The sequence below is a fragment of the Brachionichthys hirsutus genome, chromosome 8 (assembly GCF_040956055.1).
Source record: "Brachionichthys hirsutus isolate HB-005 chromosome 8, CSIRO-AGI_Bhir_v1, whole genome shotgun sequence".
Taxonomy (NCBI): Eukaryota; Metazoa; Chordata; class Actinopteri; order Lophiiformes; family Brachionichthyidae; genus Brachionichthys; species Brachionichthys hirsutus.
In genome coordinates this window covers 4826851-4850803 of record NC_090904.1, presented here as the reverse complement: position 1 = coordinate 4850803, position 23953 = coordinate 4826851, and the positions used below count along the sequence as shown (strand labels likewise).

At 42.7% G+C, this 23953-nt stretch overlaps 2 protein-coding genes across 4 annotated transcripts; one reads left to right on the top strand and one right to left on the bottom strand.

The window, feature by feature from the left end:
- The first annotated feature begins 2663 nt into the window (after positions 1–2663).
- Positions 2664–5440, top strand: ddit3 (DNA-damage-inducible transcript 3). The gene is made up of 4 exons (XM_068742247.1): positions 2664–2687; positions 3857–3919; positions 4278–4486; positions 4659–5440. The coding sequence occupies exons 3-4, from the start codon at positions 4331–4333 to the stop codon at positions 5433–5435; spliced, it is 933 nt and encodes a 310-aa protein (XP_068598348.1). The 5' UTR covers positions 2664–2687; positions 3857–3919; positions 4278–4330; the 3' UTR covers positions 5436–5440.
- Positions 5441–6844: 1404 nt separating this feature from the next.
- Positions 6845–19763, bottom strand: mars1 (methionyl-tRNA synthetase 1). 3 transcript variants are annotated; one of them, XM_068742246.1, is made up of 22 exons: positions 19658–19763; positions 18447–18537; positions 18047–18125; positions 17685–17816; positions 16989–17064; positions 16692–16876; positions 15885–15991; positions 14655–14771; positions 14219–14422; positions 13147–13348; positions 12688–12762; positions 12370–12540; positions 11902–11997; positions 11255–11372; positions 10941–11154; positions 9738–9869; positions 9332–9436; positions 8831–9026; positions 8169–8240; positions 7874–7900; positions 7475–7609; positions 6845–6977 (listed from the first exon to the last, which is right to left on the bottom strand). In XM_068742246.1, exons 1-22 carry the CDS (start codon positions 19758–19760, stop codon positions 6858–6860), a joined length of 2757 nt encoding a protein of 918 aa, XP_068598347.1. In that variant the 5' UTR covers positions 19761–19763; the 3' UTR covers positions 6845–6857. The 3 variants fall into 3 exon arrangements, with proteins under 3 accessions (XP_068598347.1, XP_068598345.1, XP_068598346.1); XM_068742244.1 differs by having other exon boundaries at positions 7475–7612; positions 19658–19760; XM_068742245.1 differs by having other exon boundaries at positions 6855–6977; positions 7475–7600; positions 19658–19760.
- Positions 19764–23953: the final 4190 nt, after the last annotated feature.

Genomic DNA, 23953 nt, shown 5'->3' with positions numbered 1-23953 from the left:
CAGCATAAAAAAAAACCACACACACACACACACAAAAAATAAGCAACTAAAAAAACAATCCTCAGTTCACACTCAAACACTTTCGAGATTTAAAATCAGTGTCTCTCATTTGTAATCAATTTAAATCCAGCAAAAATTGAGTTCATTTGATCGCTTGTGTCTCCCAAACATATGCGTATTTAAATGGGATCTTTTTCTTTACTCCCCTATAAAAACTGTGTTTGTAATTGTAGAATAGGAATAATGAAGGTATACTAAGCATATAAATTAATACTATAGGATTGTATTTGGTTACGGGAGTCTAGACGGATAAAAATGAGTAAATGACAGTGACTGATATCTCCAAATACAACCACCAACACTAAATCTAATTTCAAACTAATCCACGTGATTTGGAAATAATCATTTTAAAGGGCTTGTTTACTTCAATTCTAAGTAAACAAGACAACAAGTGAACGACAGAATAGAGAATGAATAATATCTCAATAACATCCAATGTATTTGTTCTTTGCATCTTTTTTTTTGGAATGACAAATGAATATGTAAACTGACAAAGAGGCATCCTTGATCTGGGCTTGTAAACAGTGTTTTCTAATGAGTACAACACAGACGACGGAAACCGACAAGATAAACAGAGGGCCGGGATGGAGAGGGAGGGGTGCAGGGGGGGGGGGGGGGGGGGGGTGCGTGCTGAACTACTCAGCAACAGCCACTCAAGCCGTGACGTGTTCACGGTGCTTCCTGCAGCGCTTTAACCCGGGTCCTAGAGACAGTATTTGAGCTTTCTATTCGCTGCTTGGCGCTGTTGCTATGGGGCTGTGCATGTTTAGCCGTGCGCGTTGCGGCGTGCATGGGAAACACTTTGCGTGTGCTGAGTTTGGGATTAGGGCAGAAAGTGTCGGGAGCGTGGTGAAGGGCGCTTTTATTTCCGTGTCACTAGAGTTGCTGCTGTTTGCCGTCCTGCTGGTCATCCAGCAGCACTTGAACGCACCACAGACGGAGCGACACCCAGAGCTTTGTGTGTAACTTGTCGAACTGTGTGTTTAGATAATAATCATGAATTATATTGTGATATAAGTTTATTGTGTCGCAGTGATGTTCATGTGAATCTCTGTTAACTCACGTTAAAAATCAAATCTCTCCTCAGATATTTATATCTGTATATTTACTGGGCGACATCCTCTATGGACAAACAAACACTTAAGGGATCTATTAATTTGTTTTTTATAAATAATTTTATCTGAATGGTAATCATAGTGATTGTTTATATTGACAAATGTGTCGTTATACAGACTTAATTTGGATTGGGACAAATATTTTTAAACTATATCTCTGTAATTAACACCATAATGTAACTGCATTGCTTATTTAAAAACAATATTTTGAATTTTTATATATATTTGTATCAACACATTCCGATACACTGCTTGTTATCACGTGCCAGCAGACACGTGGAGTCGCTCTTTAATGCACGTAAAAACATGATAATCACTTGATTTACAACATTTAAAAACGATGGCGATAAGGAAATTATAAATAGGCCTGTGTAATAAATAATGTTCTTTTTCTTTAATCGCAGACTAAAGAAGATTCCTGCTCAATTCCATCACCAACAGCTTCAAATATAACCGGACACAGAGTGTTGTATCACGCACCGCCCCGCACCGCCCTGCCCCGCACCGCACCGCACCGCACCGCACCGCACCGCACCGCGTGATGTCTCGCGGAGCTGCGGCAGAGCGCGCGGTATGAAATGAACGAGAACGCGACACCGACTCCGAGCATCGCGACTGCGCCATATTAGACATTCCTGCCGTATAAAGGACATCTGCCCTCCAGACAGAAAAGCGCTTCTTCTACGGGGAGCATTTATTTTTTCCCTCTCGCGGATACTGGAGTGAAGGGGTGTGTGTGCGTGTGTGCGTGTGTGCGTGCGTGGGTGCGTGCGTGCGTGCATTGTCCGTGTCCCAAACTAACTTTAGACAAGCCCAATGGAAGCAAGCGAATTACAGCACAGCCATTAAAAAACACAAAGTCAGCAGTAAATTGACACATTATATGTATTTATTATAAGATAGTTCGTGAGAGAGAAAAATATACTTTTATGTGCGGAAACAAACAATTCTTCGACATTAGATATCCATGCATATATGTATATTTTTAGATTTTTAGTTAGAGCCAATACTGTTTAATAAAACATGTTCTGATTCTGCTGGTGTTATCCCCAGCTAGAAACTGGTTGCCAAGCATTGCATCATTCCTTTCATGTGACTCCCATACGCCCCAAATTCGTCCTGGCCGTCTTACGACTGCATCACAATTGCTTTCTCACACAAACTATACAGAAAGAACAACCGCACGAGACACTTCTAAGAACCCCGCCCTTAGTGCTGATTTAGAGCAATGTAATTGGATGTCGCCAAGGGAAAGATCTTAACTTCGCTGTCCTGATTGGGCCATCGGGAACATCTATCAGGCTCGCGCTACCCGGTTTTGACGGCGCTCACTTCCCCATGCATAGTTCGGTTGGCCTCTCCATCCTTATAAACACCGCCGGGAGTTTCCGTAGAATCACATTCAGCCGTCAAGACTGAACAATGGTTAACATGAGCCATCAGCAATCTTTACTAAAATATCCACATTCGATTTCGAGACGGTCGGGAAGGCGAACGACTAAAAAAAAAGGGGTAAGTAGCGATTCGTGTCAACCGTTTTCTCGACTTCTCCGTTGAGTGAAAGCTTCTTTTACGCAGCCCCGAGTGGTCTCCGAACCGGGGCGAAGGAATTCCGGTTCTGGCAGGTGTCCCGGTGCCGTGTTTAGAACAACAGCTGTCTCTATCCGTTTGCGTCGCCGAGATGTTTTCATGCGTTTCACGCTTTGTTTGAAGAACTTTTGAAAGGAGTTTGGAGGGTTTTTCTTTTCGACTTTTCAGATATTATAATAAAACATACTATTAAAAAAAACAAATTAGTGAATCATGTCGCTTTGACATCTGACACGGAGAAATTTAAAGCGTGTATTTCCCCGCACAGAATAAAATCACGCACGTTTAAAACACGTCTGTCATTGGTCCGGCTTGTTGACGCGCTTTCGTTGTTTGTTGCCGCGACGAGCCGGTCTGAAGTCGACATTTTAGCGCTGGATCGATGGATCTTCCTTCGGTCCCGTCGCTTCCCAGCCAACTCCCTTTTTGTTTCGTCCATTCGTTCTGCTGGACTTACATTTCCATGACGTCATTCGCCTTGGCGCACGCTGGACAATGTAGTCCGTCAATAAGCGAACACCTGAATCAAGGTGGAGAGCTGTTGAAGCATTTATCAGACTGTAACTTTGCTGCCAACGCTGCCTCTCATTGGATAATATTATCTTTCAATTAGAGAAAATACAACATTCTTATGTTTTAGCACGAGGCTCATTCAACAATAACCATAATATTGGGACTTAATGAGATATCTTGAGTTAATTACTAAAAAAAAAAAAAAGGAAACCTGTCAGACTGCCTTCATTCATTTAAAGATCCACTTGTTTTTCGGCCCCTCGTGGAAAGCAGGGGGCGCAGGAGAGAACATTCTGGTCTTTGTTTACAAGAAATACATTTTCTCAGTCCTCGCTCATCATTTTAGCAACAAATGAAAATTTTACACTTTTATAGCCATTTAAGATTTTGATATTTTTTTTTCAAACAGCAATTAGTGTTAAATTTTTAGAAGTCTTCATTTTTTTTTGCTATGCATTTGTGCAAATAATTTTAATTCTGAAATTTTAGCAAGTTCCAGACAACGAAGAGATTGTTCTCACATTATGTTCGACTAATCAATCAATTTTGTGTCTTTTTTTCCTTCTTCTTCATTTCAGAATTATTGGGACAAGTTGTCTCCAACAAATCTGCAGACTTGATAAACTGAGACTTTTATAAAGGTAAATTGGATCGTACTTGACAATTTGAAGTCTGCATGTTGATTTTGTAAAATTTAACTCAAGTATTTTACATATTTTGAATCCTCAGATTTCCTCTTACGAGCAATTGTAAAGTGGTGAAATCATTTTGTCAATTTGAGCAACTGTCATTTATTTTCTTTACATTGAAGCAGATTAAATGCACTCTTTGTAATGCTTTTAATATTAATAAAGCTTCTTTTTGCATGCCTACATACGAGACGTAACTAGAATGGATGAAACGAACAGAGCAGAGATCGATCCGACGCGCGGCTGCGATGCCTTCCTCCGTTTATTGTTCTCCTTTTCTCTCCCCCCCCCCCCCCCCCCCCCTCTTCAGGTCCAGTGTGAAACGCGTGGCCGAGTACCTGTGAGTTGCGACTGCCTGGCGAGATGACTGCCGAGTGGCTCCACCTGCCCCCGCCGTACCCCCCTGCCGTTGGGCCGTTGTGTGGTGCAGAGTTGGAGGCGTGGTATGAGGACCTGCAAGATATTCTGGGCTCGGATGCAGGAGGGGCGAAACTGGCACGTGCCCCTACGTGCATCGAGGTCAGTCGATGGAATGAAATTGCTACCACAAACATGAATGAGAGCGTTTTCGTGAGTTTGCTTTTCGCTAACATTTCTCATTTATCTGGTTTTGTTTTCGTGCGACAGGATTCTTCTTCTTCTTCTCCCAGCGATGCGACCCGGCTTTGACGTTTCTGTTTTGTGCTTGTAGAAGGAGCCAGAGTTCCTGGATGTCCTGGAGAGTTGCTCTCTGACGTGGCTGACTGACGGAAACCAGACATGGGGCGAGGGCGCCCAGAGGGCAACGGAGGAGGTCCACGACGCCCAGTCTCTGCATCACACCTCATCGTCATCCTCATCTTCCTCTTGCATGAGTCCAGCTGTGACGGAAGAGCAGCGAGCTGAGGCTGAGGGTGGGAGGAGTAGAGACGGGTCGGCAGGAGGGGGCAGCGATCTGCTGCCGCCTGAGTTCTTTGAGTTGCTGAGTGAAGGAGGAGTGGGAATGGTGGACTCGAGTGGAACGGTGCTGAGCGGCGTGTACTGTTACCACAACCATCAAAACCACCCGGCTAGTGACGCGCAACCCGCGTCTCCCTCGGCCAGTGAGGAAGAGCTGCCTTGCGTCCCGGATTCTCCATCCTGCTCCTCTTCCGCCTCCCTGTCGCCGTCTCAAAATTGTTCTTCTCCATCCTCGCCCGTCTCTTCTCCCTCGGTCTACCCGTCTGCCCGCCTGGGGAAACGCAAGCGGACCGCCAGCGAGAGGGTCAACAGTGCCTTGTCCTCCTTCGCCTCATCCACGCAACGAGCGACCTCGTCTTTCTCGTCTGCCAAAAAGAGCCGCAAAGAAAGAGAGCAGGACAACGAGCGGAAGGTACAAGAGCTGACGGAGCAGAACGAGCGTTTGAAAGCAGAGATCGAAAGGTTAGGAGAGGAAGTACAGCGGACACGGAGAGCATTGATAGAGAGGCTGGTCAACACCAGGAAATGATGGTAGGAAAGGATGGATGAAGATGGAAGGTTCTACAGAACTAGAATTAGCGATGGTGGGGCGAGAAGTCTGCCTCCTTAAAAAGGACGGGATGGAAACCAAAGATTTTATAAGCAAGGTGATTTTTAGAAAAGATGGAGAGCTTTAGAAGGGAAGAAGAAAGAAAGTGACAAAAGTCATGGTAAGGAAAGGTACAGAGAGGGGGGGGGGGGCTGCAAAAGAAGTGTGGCAAATGAAAGAGAAACCGAACGTTGAAGGAGAACAGAACGCAGAACAAACGATGCAGGGATGTTGTTGGATCTGTCGTTTTAGAGAATGTCTCACTTGAAGTCTCACCAAATATGGCCGTTTGATGATTTATGTCTTGGACAGAAATGATCTTGAGAGTGCGTTTCATTGTCATCCGTTCCCAGCGTACTGCAATAATTGTAACTTCCACGTTAAGGGCTGCAATCCGGCTCGCAGAGATTATTTGCCCCATCAGTGAGGAGTTAAGGAGCTCAGGAAAAGTATGAACGTGCCCAGTGCGGTGTGAAAATGAGAGTTGAGTTTTTGGGAGAGAATTCACATTCTTTCTTACTTTTTTACAACCCGTGACTTGGGTGTATTTGTATTTAGATAAAGTAGGACCCGGCTATACTTTCTATGGTGACCTTTTCTATCAATATGGACATTTTTGGTAGACTTATCAGAATTTATCCTGCTCTGATAGACTATTTTTATATTTTAACTGTAATGTATATATCCCCATTCTGTTATTTTCTCACTGTAGTCCCGTTAATTGTACAATAATATGCATGGCGTTTATCTTTGATGGCATCATATACATGTTTTACCATACTGTTTATTTTACCTTTCATTGTAATCCTGAATTTGCAATAATAAAAAGTGCAACTTTCAACTTTCTTCATGTTTATTGTCTGTCTTTTTAGCGACCATTACAGAAAGGATTGTACACCGGAGGTAACTGAGCAACAGGGATGGATGCAGACCCGACAGAACTTAATTTTCTGGAACAAAAATTAAAAAGGAAATATGAATCACAGCAAAAAAAAATATTTTTTGAGGATATAAAACATTTTTTTTTAAATGCGTAACACACCTTCCAAAGCTAATATCGCATGCTGACTTTATCACAGGGAGACTATAAAATCGGTTTCTTTTGGTGTAGGGATTTGGTAAAATCCCTCCATTCTGTAGCTGCATTCATTTCACTCTCTTTATGCGTTTCCGTTTCCCCGCCGGCCTATCCAGCATTTCATTAGTCCTCAGTGCCAAAACCACATTGTCTTAGATCCTGTCACGGCTTTGCCTTGAGCTAATACCCTTACATCTCTCTCAGTGTACATCTTGTTCCCATTCCCCATTATCATATCTCAAACATTCCACTCGCCTTCCTCTCACTAGGTTCCACGGTTCCCACTAGTTGCCCTTCTGTGGGGCAGCAGCGAGCTGCTTCTTCAGGTCCAACAGTTTTGCCACTTCTGCCGTGATCACGGCCTCCTCTGCTTTCTGGGTTTTGAGAGCGCGCACCTTCTCCCCCTGTGAGAAAATATTTATTATAGACGTCTCACGCCCGCGTTTGGCTTTGCATTAACACTTCGCTTTGTATAGACAAAGAGAGGTTTGGCAGCCTTCTTGTCAAACAGCACACTGTAAAACAAGGCGACAATTTGCAGATGTCACAACTGTAAGAGATACAAAACTAAAAATACTTACCAGTGAATTTATGCAAGTGTAAAATTATTAGATGCATACATATGCACCAGTTTATTAAAGAAAAAATAAATAAATAAAGAGTTGCTGATGAATTTCCAGAGCGCCGCTCACGGAAATATGAGCGCCGCTCACTTCGTCAAGCGTTAGAATATAGATTGCGTTTGATTTTTCTAAATTGTTGAATTTTTTTTAAGCGAAGATGATCTAATCCAAAACAACTGAAACAATCCAGACAATTAAAATATTGTAAAAAGACAAATCTCTACAAATACACGAGTTTATTGCACGGCTCGACAACACATTGGCACCAGCGCGCTCACCTGCTCTGCCACAGCCCGTGTGAGCTGCTTGGCTTTCTCTGGGTCCACGGCGTTCACCGTCTCCACCCCAGCAGCAGCAGCGGCGGCGGCGGCGGCGGCGGCGGCAGGCTGGGAGCTGGCAGCGTTCTGAGCCGTCTTCTGTGGGAGGAAACGCACACACACGTCTGAATTTGAGACGTTTTCATGGTTATTATTTCTAGGGATTACTTACTTCATTTCACATATAATAACACTCATCGCTCAAAATGCTATACGAGTCAGACGTCTGAATGGACAGTGGTCCACAAACCAGGACGGGCAGGAATCAAAACAGTGATCGGCTCGTGTTAGGAAAGTCGTGCATTAGGGAAGAGACATTGACACAACAATGCAACTTCACACACGGAGACCACTCGATACCTTCTGTTGAAGTGTTTCGTCTTCGAGCTAGAGAGAAGCAGTTGGGGATGAAGGTTCAGTGAGGGATTATAATAATAAAAAAATTTTTTTTATCCGAGATGAGTTGTTTAATGATTATTCAAACAAATTAATAAAAATATTAAAAAAAAGAATAAGATAAAACTTTAGGATAAATTCTTATTCACGGTGTCAGTCCGACAAGCTCGTGATCAGCTGTGCATCACGACTTCTTATTTCAGGATTCATAAAAGCCCCGACTGAACACAGACCATTAGGCATCATAAACATCAAATACCTGCTGTCCACTAAATCTCTCCTTCAAAGCCTCAATCTGGTCCACATCCAGCTTCTGGAACAACGGACTGACCTGGGAAAGACACGGGTTAACAAAGGAAAGGGAAAAGAAGAAACGAAAGTGCGCACACAGGCATGCAATACGTGAGCATTAAAAAGAAAATTTGTTGTAATTGTGGATCCAGCCTAAGGAAAGCGTAGCTGGAAAAAGCAGATTATGACAGATCATGCTCTGCTCCTCCTCAGCACAGTCGTGACATGAGGCTGATTTTGTCAGATAGCTCAGGTGTGCATGAGCATCGTGCATTATTGTGACATGGGTGTCTTTTGCTGCTCCTTTTCTAGAGACCTCGTTAGCGGATTTGTGATAGCCGTGGACACTGAATGCAGTGGCAGGACGCTGCTGAGACAGGTCAACACAATTTGGCCTGAAGGAAGCCTGAGAGAAACGCTAAAGCCTGGGAACGCCATTATGTTTAACTGGGGGGGGGTGAGTATGTGTTCACATGATGACAATTTCCTCCAGAGCGCTGACATATTGACAGACGATTGCATCCTTATTGTATCACCTAGCGTCGACATACGGCTGGTTTTACTGATTTGTGTGTCTCCACATGTATGAACCGTGCGTGAATGTTTGTTTTTTTTCCAGGTTGTACTCACAGCGCCGATACGGTGGCCAGCTCTCAGGGCACAGACGAAGGTGCCGGTGCCTTGCATCATGGTATTGACGCAAGACTGAGGGGCGTTGAGCTGATCCCGGATAGTTTGACTGACCGTTGGCATGTATGGAAATAACATCACTGACAGTAAGCAGGCGATATTCACGGACACACCAGTCACCGTGCCAGCCCGCTGCCTGAAGACGAGACAGATCAGGCCGTCAGAAAGATCATTAATCTAAATGATAACAGCAGATATTAACCAACAGGAATGCAAAAAAGAAAGTGCAAAGAATTTACTTCAGGTTATTTTCTGGAGTCAATTTTTGATAAATTACTTGAACCTTTTCAGTCATCAGAGATACATAATTGTAAAAAAAATAATAATAATAATAAAAAAAGGAGTCCTACACATCTGAGTCACAAAGTGCAACATAGACCCGTCCACCAGTACGGAACTAAACGGTCACATATTGTATAAACCTGATCAAGACCACCTCACCGATCCACATCTCCTCCCTTGATCTTCTTCCAAGGTTCATTGACCTGAATGTACTGGTTGCCATGGCGAGAGATGTTGAGGATATGTCTCAGAGCATCGCGGATTCTGGTGGAACATGGGAGAGAAAATTTGATGACAGACCAATCTTAATCTAAACGGAGGAAAGTGGGCAGCAAAAACGCCAATATCCAGAGTAATGAACTCATCTACCCGTTTGTTTTCCCTTTAATAGCAAGATAAAGGAATTACCAATGACAGGAGAGTTTAATTAAAAAAACAAAAACAAAGCATGACATGCTACGAATTCCATGATACGTTCAAATTAAAACAGACTATTTACACTTCAATTAAATGGCTAAATCCCAACACGATCCTCCCAACAGGTATGCGACTAGAACACTCTTACTTGACTTTATCCATGAGCTGGATGTATTGCTGCAGCTCCCAGCCCACCACAGCAAGGAGCTTCTTATCGTCCTGCTGGTGCTCCATCGCCGGCACGCAGCCTTCAAAGAACTTGGCCACAAACATGCCAGCTCTGGAGGAGAGGGGGAGAAAGGCTTTCAGAAAACAAAACAAAAAAGACAAGCCAAAAGGGGTCAGGGAAGAATGTCGGCAATGCAGTGAGAGAAACGATGAGGGAGTAAAATAAAAAAAAAAGGGCAAGTTGACTTGCTAATAGTTTATAAATTATAAATGTTGTTTCTCGTCGTAATACGACGAGTGGAAATTAGCATAACAGTGTGCTGAATCCCTTTGTCTCCACATTGTAGCTGTGTCAGAAGCACTTTGTCATTTTTTTCAAGTTGTGTGTATTAAACAGGAAGTTATTCCCACGGTTTTTGTCACACGTGATGCAACAGACCAGTCTATGATTAGCACATCTCTGCCTCACAGGACTCCCAAGCTTACACTGAGCCATGATTCTGATGAGTGCGAATGTTTGTGTGACCTATATTCTGATTTTACGAAACTGCCAAGCCGTACGGTTTTTCTCATTCCCATCCTCAAAATAACGGCAGAACTCCAATCAATGAAGCCATATTTTCTCATGCAAACTGTTCATCGAGTTGACATTCTCACAGCCAGTGTTTGAATAGTGGCCTGAGATGGGCACATAGCTGTTAATGATGTAATGATTTAGTAACTGGATCCAGGAGAGGACAGACTTCATTTTCTGAGGCAGAATACTTTTCTACATCTAAAACCTCAGGCTGGATGCAATCTACGAGACATTTTTGAGCCAATTAAGCATCGAAGTTGTTACCCGAGACCAATATTTAAAGATCAAGGTACTTTGAGGAGGGAAAAAAAGAATTTGCGGCGAAAAATCTTTGATGTCAGATTTAACCCTGATCTGTTAAACTCATTTGAGACTTTGTAATTGGGGCTAAATTACACCATCCCAAACAAATTTAGCTAATAGGGTGAGCGACTTTGAACAGTCATTGCTCCAACCGTTCATCTGCACTGGGAAAACGTAGTTACTAATGAGACTGACCGTTATGCCGTGATTTACTACTTTACTTCTTGTGGTAAACCCTCCATTTTTTTTTGTTTTAATTGGTGATTGGTGGAATTCACCATATGACATGCCACTAATGCCAACCTGTTGATGAAGTTGCCCAAGTTGTTGAGCAGCTCAGAGTTGTTCTTGGTAGCCATGTCAGACCAGGAGAAGGAAGAATCCTGTCCCTCTGGCCGCACATACAGGAGGTAGAACCGCCACACATCAGACGGGATGCCCGTGTCCTTCGCCATGTCTCCAAACACGCCAACACCCCGGCTCTTGGAGAACTTGGTGTCCTCATAATTCAGATACTCTGGTGGGGGGGGGGGGGGGGGGGGGATTCACGGCCCATTATTATTATATATCAAACATAAATTAATCAATAATCAACTGGTGACACCTGCCAGTCTTACCTGTAGCGACGAGGTGGCTGACCAGAGTGTAGTTGTCTTGAGCTCCCAGTAGGGAGCAGGGGAACACCACACTGTGGAACGGCACATTGTCTTTGGCCATGAAGTTGTACAGCTCCACCTGATGGCACAGAAACAGTATTGCACTGGTAGGATGACATCATATTAAATCATCATGACATCATGCAGTTCAAAGACAACTTATCAGCTCCCCCCCCAGCCCCCCATCTCGCTCTCTCTCTCTCTGTGTTGGGATATATAGGCCATCACGCTCAATTCATGTGGTTTAGAATCAGAGACTGAAGTAGATATGCTACTTATTTATCTATAGGGTGCATCAAAAGTCCCCATGTAAATCAAATACAGAGTCAACTAGAATGTGTCCAGCTGGACACTTGCTGCATGTGGGGGACATCATGTACGTACAAATTGAGTGCACATTTTAGTCATGATCTAAAAAGCTTGTACTTTTCATTTCATTTCACATTAGGGATACGTGGTACTAGGAATGATGTCGTTTAAAAGGAGAATGCAAAAAAATAAAACTTAATGCTGCAATAAAAAAAAAAAGCAATCAAACCCATTCTGTGTTGACAAAAGCGGTGCCAAGCTTGTGCATCAGTTGATACATTGAGTGCGGTTAAGGTTACCTGATTAGGATTCTTCCACCACTTTTCCCATTCGTCAGTATAGTTGGCAGTAATGGACACATAACCAATGGGGGCATCAAACCACACGTAGAACACCTGCAGGGAGGTGGAGGAGACTTCAATTGAATTTCCTTGTGCGTTGGTGTTCGGGGAATGTTTCAGGAGAACGCATTAGAAAGCGCTGCAGTATCATCAGTCGCTGCAGCACCTGTAAACACTTAATGAAGTGCACGGTCATTTTCAATGTTTAATTAGGAAGCTGACCTTAGATAATACGTGCGTGCATTATTTGTCTTGTCAGCCGTTAATTAGTAGGTTCAACAGCAGGGCTTAATTATGCTTCAATACAAGAGGAAACCAACAGTGGTGGTTCCATATTTTCCATTGTATAATAAGATACAACTATGGTTTGGAATAAAAGTGTCTGTGGATTATTATTTTTTCTAGTCTGGGCAAGAAGCAGCAGACCTTCTCTTTAAAGTCAGGATGAGGCACAGGCGTTCCCCACTTCAGGTCCCTGGTGATGCAGCGAGGTTTGAGTCCGTCTCGCAGCCAGGAGCGAGTGATCTGTTTGGCATTAGCAGTCCAGTCTCCTGCGCTGGTCGACTTACCAAGCCACTGCTCTAACGGAGCCTCAAGCTGCATGACAGAAAGAGGAGAATGACAACGCTGAGGAAAACAGCCATAGGTCTTAAATCTAAACTACTCTAGGAATGGCTGTAATAAATCATTACATAGTTTCCCAAGGAATTTGTTCGATCCAGACAACTGCAGTGAGAAACTTACCTTTGGCAGGTCCAGGAAAAGGTGTTTAGAGGAGCAGATGACTGGCGTCTGCCTGCAGACCTTACACTGCGGTTCCTGGAAGGGTGCAATAATAATAAGCACAGGTAAAGCTAAATTCTGTCAGAGCAGAAGCATTTGCTAAATTTCCAAATGCAGTAAAAAATAGGTAATCATGAGAAAAGGTTGACGCATCAGTCTTCCTGGTTAGAAAGAGAAAGTCACTATTTGTAGACTTATGGTTTTTCAAGAAGTGTAAACAGATAGAGTTTCCAACAGAGTACCAGTTTGTGGTTTCTGTACATACAACAGCACGAATAAAGAAAAACGTGCTCATTTGTTGCCTCCACTTCTGGGAAAAGCCTAATTTGTGCTGATGCGATTAAACCATCACCTCTATCAAACTGTGCAGCAAACAAACAGTAATACAGCTTGACTGAGCTCATTCTCCTCCAAACTCACCCCGAGATCGACGGCATTGATGAGCCGCCCACACTTGTCACACTGGTCGCCGCGCGCCTCCGGGTAGCTACAGTGAGGACAAGTCCCTTCTACGAAGCGGTCGGCAAGGAAGCGCTGGCAGTTCTCGCAACGCAGCTGCTCCACCGTGTCTTCCACTAAGAAGCCATGTTTGTGGAGTTTCCAGAAAATGTCCTGGGCTATCCTGAAAGCATAAGGAAGGACAACAAAGGATAAGAAGGGATAGCGAGGGATGAAGTTGGGTCAAAGATCATGTAGATGTTGAGTCTGGGATTCAGGAGAACATGCTTTTTCATGGTGTTTTGGTCTTTTGACCAGAGTTATATGGGAACAACTGTTATGTAAATGTTATTAATAAATATGAAATCACCAATATGGAGAAATATATTATAAGAAGATGATGTAAAATGTATTTATCTGTGAAGAAAACCATGAAAAAAAACCCCATCTTTCTTTGTTGACAGTAAATCGATAATATAACACCAACCGTCCACAGTATGTTTTATGAATAAAGTCATAAATCTTTAATCGGCCGATCCTTTTCATTTCAAAGAAGTCCATTCTGGTGTTTGATGTATTTTATGTTGTACTCTTTACCTAATGCAATCCTTTTTTATGTACAAGTCCAATAAATCTTTTTTCTCTTTGCTCAGGAAAGGAGCTTCACTTTTCTATCCCACAGCCAAGTGTACGGTATATTGTGGGAAGACAAACCCTTTGAAAATCCGTCCATCTTTCTTTAGCACGATACAACTAAACAACAGATGGCAGCTCGTCCTTACACACAATGGTAATATGTCAGACTCGCTACATGCTCTCACCGTCTCAGGAATCGCTTAAAGCAACAATGCATAAGAGTCTTAATTTCTCTTCCAGACTTGAGCGCTTCCTAAAATTAATCCGTTTCTACATTATGATGTGACCAATGCACCTAATTGCATATTTTTTAGAAGGTGGGAGGAAAGCCAGAGAACCCGGAGAGAACCCACACGGGCCCTGTGGAGAACAGAAAGGAATCAAACCCAGGACCTTCCCGCTCCCAGCTTTAACTTACTCCGTCTGCTTCTCCGTGGTGGTTCTTCCAAAATAGTCGAAGTCGATCTGAAACCACTTGTAGATGTCGGCATGAATGACGTGGTACTTGTCGCAGATCTGTTGAGGTGTCAGACCCTCCTCTCTAGCCTTGTTCTCTGTGGCCGTGCCGTACTCGTCTGTTCCACACAGATACAGGACATTCCAGCCTCGCAGACGGCCGTACCTGAAGAGGAGCACGAGCACGGAGGCAAAAGCGTAAGGCATGGGAGACGCTCGGTGAGATGGATGAGGAAGGTGGGTCCAGAGAAGAAAGTGAAAGAATTGCGAGAGCATAAAGGAGAGATGGTGATATAATGTTATGGATACTCATGGAATTTTTTTTTAAATGTGCCGGGAGCAAAAATGAATAATTTCTAGATCATCATTTTAAGATGCAGAAAAGATTTACTCCCTACCTGGAAAAGACGTCAGCACTGAGGACGCAGCCGATGATGTTGCCCAGGTGGGGGACATTGTTGACATAAGGCAAGGCACTGGTCACGAGAAGGTTTCTCTTGCCCTCCTGTGGCAAACTGACAGGAAAGTAACAGCGGCGTGTTAATCTGACTAGAACTCCTGAAAGAGTCTGGATGCTTTTAGGGACTGCACGTGAGGGCTGAGGGTAAGAGCGTTGACTGTCTCACAGAGAGCAGCAAGAGGAAGCGTGATAACAGGAAACATCACTGTATTGGCCTGGCTGGGCTGTGGAGCAGATGCTAACAGCCACCCGGAACATCGTTGGTGATGATGGGGAGATTGTGAAGATAATATGACACTTAAATGCAATATTTAACCCTGGTCTTTTTACCTGGCACCAGACAGGGAAGAGTCTGCTGCTACACCAGAAGAATACTGGGGAGCTTCCCATCCTCAGCAGAAGGGCAGCATAGGGAGCTTTTTCATCCTACTATTAAATGAGGTGGCGTCCGAATGAGCACGCATGTATACCCCCCCCCCCCGATCGGCTTCAATGTTCCAATCTTATTTTATTGAACTCAAACCAAACTTGTGCAACAGGTTACGCTGCAGAGCTGTTAGAGCCTCTCACTAAAGATAACGTGCACAGCAGGATTCATGCTTTTACAAATACAAGGGAATCACAAGGTTTGAGGTCGTTAATAAAATAATCATCTACAGGACAAACGGACAAAACAACCGAAACCACCAATAAGGTGTCCTGAGTTTTAGGTGTTCTTTCTTGTAGTGCAAACAGAAAAAAAATGCTCAAATGCAGCAGCTTTGTGACGATTTCAATGTAAAATTGTCAATCTAAAAATAACTTGTAACAAGCTTACAGGACAGAAGCTCCTAAAAGCTAAACATTCTACAAAACAAATGGCGCAGCATGTGTAACGACAGGCTCGGGCAGGTAGGCGGACCTGTCGGTGAGCTCACGGCAGAGCAGAAGGAGGCAGTGGCCGACTTTCAGACCTTTGGGGAGGTAAAAAGGATCGGTGGATAAGATCGGTTTCTCAATTAAGGAAAACGCCGCCGATCGATCTTGCTTACAGGGGACACACTGGTATCTATTGATGTGTCATGACTTTTGACCAATCTTGAATCTCCACACCATATAATGCTCCAACACTAAGGCACGCACACACACACACACACACACACACACACTGTGACTGTAGAGTCCTTACATGGGGTGGAGTCGGTCTGGAGCAGTGCAGGCAGTCAGACCTTTATTCCACATAAGAGCAGCTTCCTCCATCTCTTGTACAGACACCACCCGTTCACTCTCCTCACCCTGAACAAATATAAATATTCGTTGAGTCATTTGACATTTGTGTTTTAATCCTTCTGTCTATTGAGTTTTATTTAATTTGTTCTCGGACTCTCCTTGTCCGCTCCATTACCATTTCTCCAACTCACTCACCAACCTAAAGCCACTGACTCTCGTCTCATCTACATATCTTCTATTAGCTATTTCACTTCTGTTCATGTAAATAAATCAGCAAATTCCAATGCAACTATGGCGATTTCTCTTTATTTGTCACGGCCAGTGGAGCCGGACATCTCTATAAAGGGCTTTTGTGAACTGAAATGGACAAACTTGGGCAAAACGGCTGAGCAGCTGCTGCTATATCGTTCAAATCCTCCAATGTTCACGTACAAAAAGAGGAAAGTAAATAAAAAAAGTAACAGTACTTTAACATGCTGCATCGCGTAGAGCCATTGTAAATCTGGCACGAAACCGCTTTCTGTTTTACATAAGAGCCTCGCTCAGTTAAATCAAAGTAAATTCAATATTTGTAACACTTTGAATGAATGCTTGGTGCCGTTCGTGGATCTGCAAGGAAAATAAAGACATTTTCTTGGACAGCTCACAAGACGTGCATGTTTCGTGAGGAGCGGCATGAATCACAGCTGCTATATTTAGACTGAAAGAATGCCTTTTGTTCCACGAAACAGAAGTGAAACAGTTATTCCAATGATCAGGCTGATACCTCTGCAGGGTTGCTGCTGCAGAGCTGTGCGTCTCTGCACTGGCTGCTCTGAGGGGCAGGCTGCCTCTGCGTGAAGCTCTTCATGCCCTGAAGGCCTTTTCCCTGCAGCACTATCTGAGCAGCAGATTCTAAATTGCACACAGCAGCGCCACGGTCAAACCAAGTCTTCACAGACTTCAGCTCACCTGAAGAAGAAGAAGAAAAAAAAATGATGGAATGGAAAAAGAAGACATTTAACTGGATAGACAAATAATAAAAGACCAGGAGCAAAGAATTTTGTATTTCACTCAAACGTACCCGACACTACTGAAGAGTCAGATAAGATGGGATACAGCGCAGCCCATAAAACAACATCAGCGACAGAAACCGCCTCCTGAAACACAGTGTGGTTTAAAAATCTAAATGCATAAACAATACAGAAGGATCCAGCAGACTCCAGTGACTTCACGTTAGGAAGACCATCTCCAGCAGGATTGTTTAACGCTGCATCTCACTAAAATAGTACATTTGTGTCTCGTTCTGTGCGCTTTTCATTTTTACATTTTTATTTAGCTTTACATCGTGCCGCAAAGCCACGGCAGCAGAGGCTTTAACTAACCGTATTTGCGCACCTGCGAAATATATGATAAACGCAGATGAGTCGTCACAAGTGCTGCAGACGTCACCCCGTAGGACTCGCTAATCTAATTACCCGCCCGACAAAATCAGACACATCCGCAAAGTGACGTACGGCCTTCTCAGATAAATCCTTTTAACTTAGCCGTGCGTCGCCAGCTTGGCATCAGCAGCCAAGGAGAGGAAACGTTGCTGGAGGAGCCCGATGTGGCAGAGGAGCGATAATCTCAGCTCAGCTGTGTTTCCAAAAAGGCATCGTGAACTTTTGACCTAATCTTAGACTGAAAGGGTTGTTCAAGTCCATAGAATGGTTAATGGTGTTAATAGACACACCAGTACACCGTCTACCAGTGAGAAAATATGATGCTAATGCAGTACCCCGGTTAAGTAGGGTGTGGTCCCCTTGTTCAGGCTTTGGTCCAGGTAGTTGAGGGGTCCCTGGAGGACCCTGGACATGTCTGCTTCTTTGCCCTGCAGCAGTGCCATGTGAAAGCACCGCAGCAGTGCAGGCTATGCAAACAAGACAAAACAGGGATTCATGAGAATGAATTGCATTAAACGGCGGGACAAGCATTTGGACATTTTCTTTCATCCACGTTGTTGTTAGTCAGCACCAACATGGGACAGTGCGTGATAACGACGACTGCGTAGAAACGATGTCGGCACTTTGCTGTCGACAGAAGACCATCCTTGCAGTCCGATAACATCAAATTGAAACGTCTGCTTTAGGTGGGGCTCACCTGAAGATCTGTGGCCTCCCATTCAAGCCACTGATTGCAAAGATCACTGGAGTCTCGTCCACTCACTTCAAACAGATATCTAATGCATTAAAACGGGGGGGGGGGGGGGGGGAACACAAGGAAGTCCTGTCAAACAGCTCCACCTTAGTTACAAAAAGAGTCGACACTAACGTGGGACAAACGAACACACACAAAATAATGTCTTCTCATTTATACCTGATGATATATATAGGCATGGTTATAGTTTTGGTTTTTATTAGCCCAGGATTTCATACGTCTATTTCAGTGATTTAGTTTTGCAGTTGAATTGGTCTATTATGATCTCTGAAATCCACGATTCCTATAAACTTGGCACTGCTGTTCATAAAAGACCAAGCAGGAAGGACAGTAAGCTGCTCACCGGCAGATGGCATTGGAGCTGAAAAGGTGCGTTCCGCTGGGCAGGAGCAGGACTGGCACATCAGGATGGCTAAGGGAGGGCACCACCCTCTCTGGAAAGAAAAAAAACACACAATGGCTTTTAAGATCACAGAAAACAGATAAGATAGTTACAAAGAAGAGAACGTTTCTCGACAGGTTCCGCCCGATTGTTCACCTGTATAATCCTCTTTCTAAAGCCGTGCTTAAAGAGAGAGAAAGCATGAAAATATACATTCATTAAACTCAATTAGTGTCAGTGCATGGACAGCTTAATGCTGTATCTTCATGGTCTACGAATAACGTCAGATTCCTCAAACGCTTCACGGACAATCTTGGGACGACATTCTCAGCTTTAATACTTCATACTAATGTAGAAGACAGAGGTCAGAGGGGGGTCAATGGCTTGATCTCCTCGGTCTGGAATTCAACAAAGCGGAGGGCAGATAGTGATCACAGAATCTCATACCAATAATGGTCTTACATATTGAAGGCCATACATCAAAACAAAAGTTTTTGGTATTACGAAAGGAACTGATATTTTTTTTTAACTCAGAGGGGTTGGATTTTTACAGGCATAACGGTGCAGCTTCATGGAGGTATATTGTACAAGAGGTCAGGTGTGAGGCTGCACATTGCTACACAAAGCGTTCAAACACAGTACTATATACACAGTACTATATCAAAATACAAAAAGCAGTAAGAGTGCTCGAGTTTCTTCTCAGATGCAGAGACAGAGAGAGACCGTTCATTCCACGCATTAGTGAAGTCTTTCTCAAACTGCGGGACTTTGCGTGCGGAACTAACTAGCAGGCGGACCCTTTGGTCTGGCGGTATCCGGGACTCATTTTAGTGACGTACAACAACAAAGTCGAGAAGTCTGTGTCGGCTGTTAGTCATCCAAGTCGAGGTAAATCAAGAAGCGCAAAACAAAAAGTATAAACAATTGGACTTGGCCTTTCAACCAACCAAAAGCAAGTTCTGTCAAACTATTGTCAGAAAAGTGAAACATTTGATGTTTCTTTCAATAAATGTTATACTTGACGCATTATTACTATTAAGGGATTTCTTGGCTCTGTCAGGATGCTGAAATATTGCGTTAGCTTTCCACGTAACAGCAGCAAGAGTACAAACTCAATTTAAACTTAAATCACGCTTTCTGTGGACACAGTGTCGCTGTAATCACTTTCTTACCTTCGTGGTTGACATACTGGACGTCACACGTAACTGCGGACACTTCCAAAGCAGCGAGCACCTTCAGGCAATGCGGATTGCCTTCACTGACAAAGAGCTTCATCAGGATGTCTGTAGATATTCCTCTATGGTGGGACTGAAGACCGGGTTTAACTGGGAATATTAAAAATATTAAAAATATTTTACAACAACACGAGCAACTGCTGGAACAAACTTTGCCAATGAGTGGCTGATGCAAGCAGCGCTCGTCCTATTACAAATGGCGGCGTTGTAGTTTTGGAGCTGCGTCTATGTCGCTACAGGGAAATAGAGCGATGTTAAATGGACCACATTTCCCATAAATAATTTCCTGGCGCTTTACAAGGTGCGCTTGTTTTATTTACAGCACGGTATCACCGGGCGGTATATGTCTCTTACGACTTATATTACCTACCGGACAACGCTGTCCTATCTAATAATGCGCACCACGTCACCGGCGATTCAGCGATCTTATTGGTTTAGGGTAAAATCACATTGGATGTTGGCAGCCAATCGTACACCACCGAACGCACACGGCGAAATCTATTTTTTATCCACTTAAAGCGCCAGAGGGATTTTAATAAAACCGTCTAGGTCGGTTAGGCTGGTGGTCTTGTGTGACTTTTAATTTTCTTTGCACGGTTGAGTTCTTCTCAGCTACCGTCACCTGAATTATGTGAAGCCATCAGTAGTTTTATTCTTACTAGGAAAAAAGACTCAACTTCTTGTTTTTTCTGCACTGCGTTACAAAAACACAATTGAGCTGTCATCACGTCGCTGCGAGGTGAGTGATGTTGTGTCGCTAAATGCAAAGATGATTTCTGCTGAATTGTTTTGTCACAATTTATTTTTGCTGTGAAATGTCACAAGTTTGCTTGCAACATCAAGCGTTTCTGTTGTTCGTTATACAAAAAAATAAAAGTAATTTAGATTTTATTCCAGATTTATTACCGGTAGTCCTTACTCAAAATTATAACTAATTCAGAGTCATGATACATGTAATTTATATTATTGCTCTCAATACTTTTTTATTTTTACTGTGTTGTCACTATTTTTTGTCCATTTACGGAAGCTGTTTATTCTTTATTTTGGAAAAGCATAGTTGGACTGATCAAGTCTAAACCTTTTATTCAGTTGATAGAATTATGACATTATTATTGTGTTCTTATACAGAAAATTGAAAAAACGTTGTAGACCAATGGTGACTTTTTAGTATTAAGCTACATACAGGAAGGAAGTACTTCCTCCAAAAATACATCATACAAGTACTACAATAACCAGCCTACTTTTCAAAAACAGCTAATTTTTCCACAGTATAGATGTCAAACCACAAGCAGCTCTGTTGTATTGTAACCACAGCTAAAAAGCCAGAAAAGGCCCTCTGAAGTGAAAACAACATGATCAAACCATTTCTTAGTTTCCTATGGCCCGTCCAATACACACACACACACACACACACACACTTTTTGTCATCTCAAATTCATTATTTACTTTTGAGCTATGTAATCAATGATACATATTCATATATGGCATCATCACAACGGTACTGACTCCATGACCTTATTTTTAGACACAAAATAAATATGTGATGTCAGCACTTTACATACAGATCTCTATTGATGCAGAAATATTTGCATACTGCTGTGAGTTTTTACAGAAAGTCAACCGATGGGTTAACCACAGGCCTGACAGCCTGAGTGACGCTTTGCATTTTTGGCGTTACATAATCTCTCTTAAATCCACGCAGAACAGAAGATTTGCTCCTCTTTTCACCAGCCTGCAACAACACAGGCTTGAAAGATTATTCTCCAGTTACAACACAGGCTGATTAAAAGTGCCCTGTACCATGTGCAGCTTTAGCAGTGGGGGTTACAAGTTTGCTGTAATTACTTGCTTCACTTTTGTGGATACAGTATTAGAGACAGATTGAGAGGCTCAAGTGTTTTACGCTGTGTCGTATTATGAGTTAGATTATTGAACCGAGTCAGCTGTGGAACAAAATGTTACACTACCAGATCACAAAGTGAAGCAAAGCATTTCTTTTTTTTGTTTTCATTTTATATTCCTGTTTTTGAACTAACCATTTAAATTTGTTATTTTATTAAGTGCATTATCCACTGCTATTGGAGCATACTGGGTAATGATGACATGTTTGTCTCATCTCTGTATATTGGGGCGACTGTGGCGCAGGTGGTTGAGAGGGTCGTCCTATGATCGAGGTTGGCGGTTCGATTCCCGGCTCGGGTACATGTGTACACTGTTGTGTCCTTAGGCAAGACATTCACCCACATTGCCTGTGTGAATGTAGTGATCGAGTGAATGTAGGTGGGGGTCAGGAGGACTGGTGGTGCAAATTGGCAGCCTCGCCCCTGTCATCTGACCAAGTATGGAGTGAATGAGTAATGCACATACGATGTAAAACATCTTTGAGTATCTAGAAAAGCGCTATATAAAATCAATGCATTATTGCAATGGATAAACTGAAGAGAATGAAGATTGCATGGTTGACCAACTCACATTGTTGCATTATGACAGACAGATTGTGTTTAATATAGTCTATTGCCTATAGTCTATTGTCTTTTTTTAGTTGGGTTTCTCCAAAGACATTTGCCTTAGTAAAATAAATCTACTGGACAGAAAAGCAAAATGAATGCAGTCGGATGCAGTTTGTGTCCAGTAAGAGTTAAAGGATCCTGCTGGGTTGTCTGTAGAAAGAGCTTCCCTTATTCTGTATGGAATAGTAGCTCCGACTACAGCAACATGTGTGCTCTGTTTTAATCCAGTTTAATCCTGCGATTACTTTGTGCATAGTATTGTGCTTTCACTATTATATGCACGTCGTCTACACTAGAAATATCACCCCAGATAATCAAGAAGATGATGAATTCTGGATTGAAACAACATTTGAAAACTAAGGACACTGCTGCATATGCTGTCACCAATTTAAGATAAAGCTGCAGGGCCTCAAGAAAGAATTAAATATCACATTGTTTTTGAACAAATACCCCATATCGATCTATCGGCCATCCAGGATGTGGAATGTAAATGTGTGAACGCAGTGGTTACATCAGCTGGAATAGCTTGATAAATTCAGAAAATTGCTTTGCTTTGAAGCCCAAGATCACACTTTAATGTGAGTCAAAATACAAGATGATATCTAGACTCATATCACAATATCTTTCAAACATCAATTCACATCCCAGGCCTAATTTAAAAAGCATCAAAGCTTGCATTAATCCTGCACCAGTTAGTCTCTTATATGATTGGCAGAAACATTGGCAGCAACTTGTGAAATGAATTTCAGTGAATTATCGAGCAGATGAACTGTGATGACAGCGTGCTGCACATTTCTAGTTTATTCTCTCGCCCTTTAATGTTTTACTCATCATTCTTATTTTTATAATGCTTTTATATTGAACAAATAACCCCTTCAACCCTGTGAAGCCGTCAAAGTTCTGTATGCGTGTTTCTCGTCTCTATAGTCTTTGCCTTGGGAGGCTTTGCTGCGCTAACCGCTCTCTGTGCCCCAGCAGTACAATTCTTCGGCTGCCCAGGAGTGAAAGTGGGTCTTTGACTCGCCTGATAGCTTTTGACAGCTCGCTCTCATCCCCGGCGGATCAATGGAGCTCAGCGCTCTTCATCAGAAACATCAATGTTCCACACATTCCCACAGGCTCAGCAACAAACCTACGAGCCCAGTCGGAGAGAGCAGGTTTATTTTGCTATAGTCTCTGAAGATGATTCTTTATGTCTGCGGGGCTTTTCATATTTGTCAGTTGGACAATATTGTGGGAATATGGTGGAAGGGGGGAAATGGGGCTGTTTATCTTTGGTTGGAACTTAACATGTGAATATGATGTGAACAATGTTGGATGAATGGCCCTTATAGCCATATAAGTGGATTTAGCAATCTATAGAGTTTCTCCCGGTGCCTTTAGATTTATATGTGGCACAATTTAGTTAAATTTCTTATTTGTAGAACATGAAAATGAAATCCCTTAAAATATTAAATATTCCTACTCAAAAAATATTAGTTGTACACATTTTCCAACTCTGTCAAATTCTGACTTAAGCAAATTTGCTCCTCTTTGTTCTTATTAAATTATTACAAATTTCATATGTTTAGGTTTTAAGAGCATTTTTACGTTCTGGCAAATAATTAAGAGGATTTTCCACACTTGATTAAATAGTTGATTTTCTATTTATTTTTTATTTGTAGCCCTGATTCTATGATAATAATAATAAAATTATGCAGAGAAGAATCAAGAGGTAAAATAT

What these genes read in the sequence shown, in the direction of transcription:
- mars1 (XM_068742244.1), bottom strand. Translation starts at nt 19,760, where the DNA reads ATGAAGCTCTTTGTCAGTGAAGGCAATCCGCATTGCCTGAAGGTGCTC. An exon ending in CCAGACCGACTCCACCCCAT is followed by an intron (nt 14,772 to 15,884) that starts GTAAGGACTCTA and finishes CTTTCCTGTCAG; the next exon opens with TTTGCCACAGGAGGGCAAGA. An exon ending in GGTGGAAGAATCCTAATCAG is followed by an intron (nt 11,373 to 11,901) that starts GTAACCTTAACC and finishes CTGTGCCATCAG; the next exon opens with GTGGAGCTGTACAACTTCAT.
- ddit3 (XM_068742247.1), top strand. Translation starts at nt 4,331, where the DNA reads ATGACTGCCGAGTGGCTCCACCTGCCCCCGCCGTACCCCCCTGCCGTT. An exon ending in GTGCCCCTACGTGCATCGAG is followed by an intron (nt 4,487 to 4,658) that starts GTCAGTCGATGG and finishes TTGTGCTTGTAG; the next exon opens with AAGGAGCCAGAGTTCCTGGA.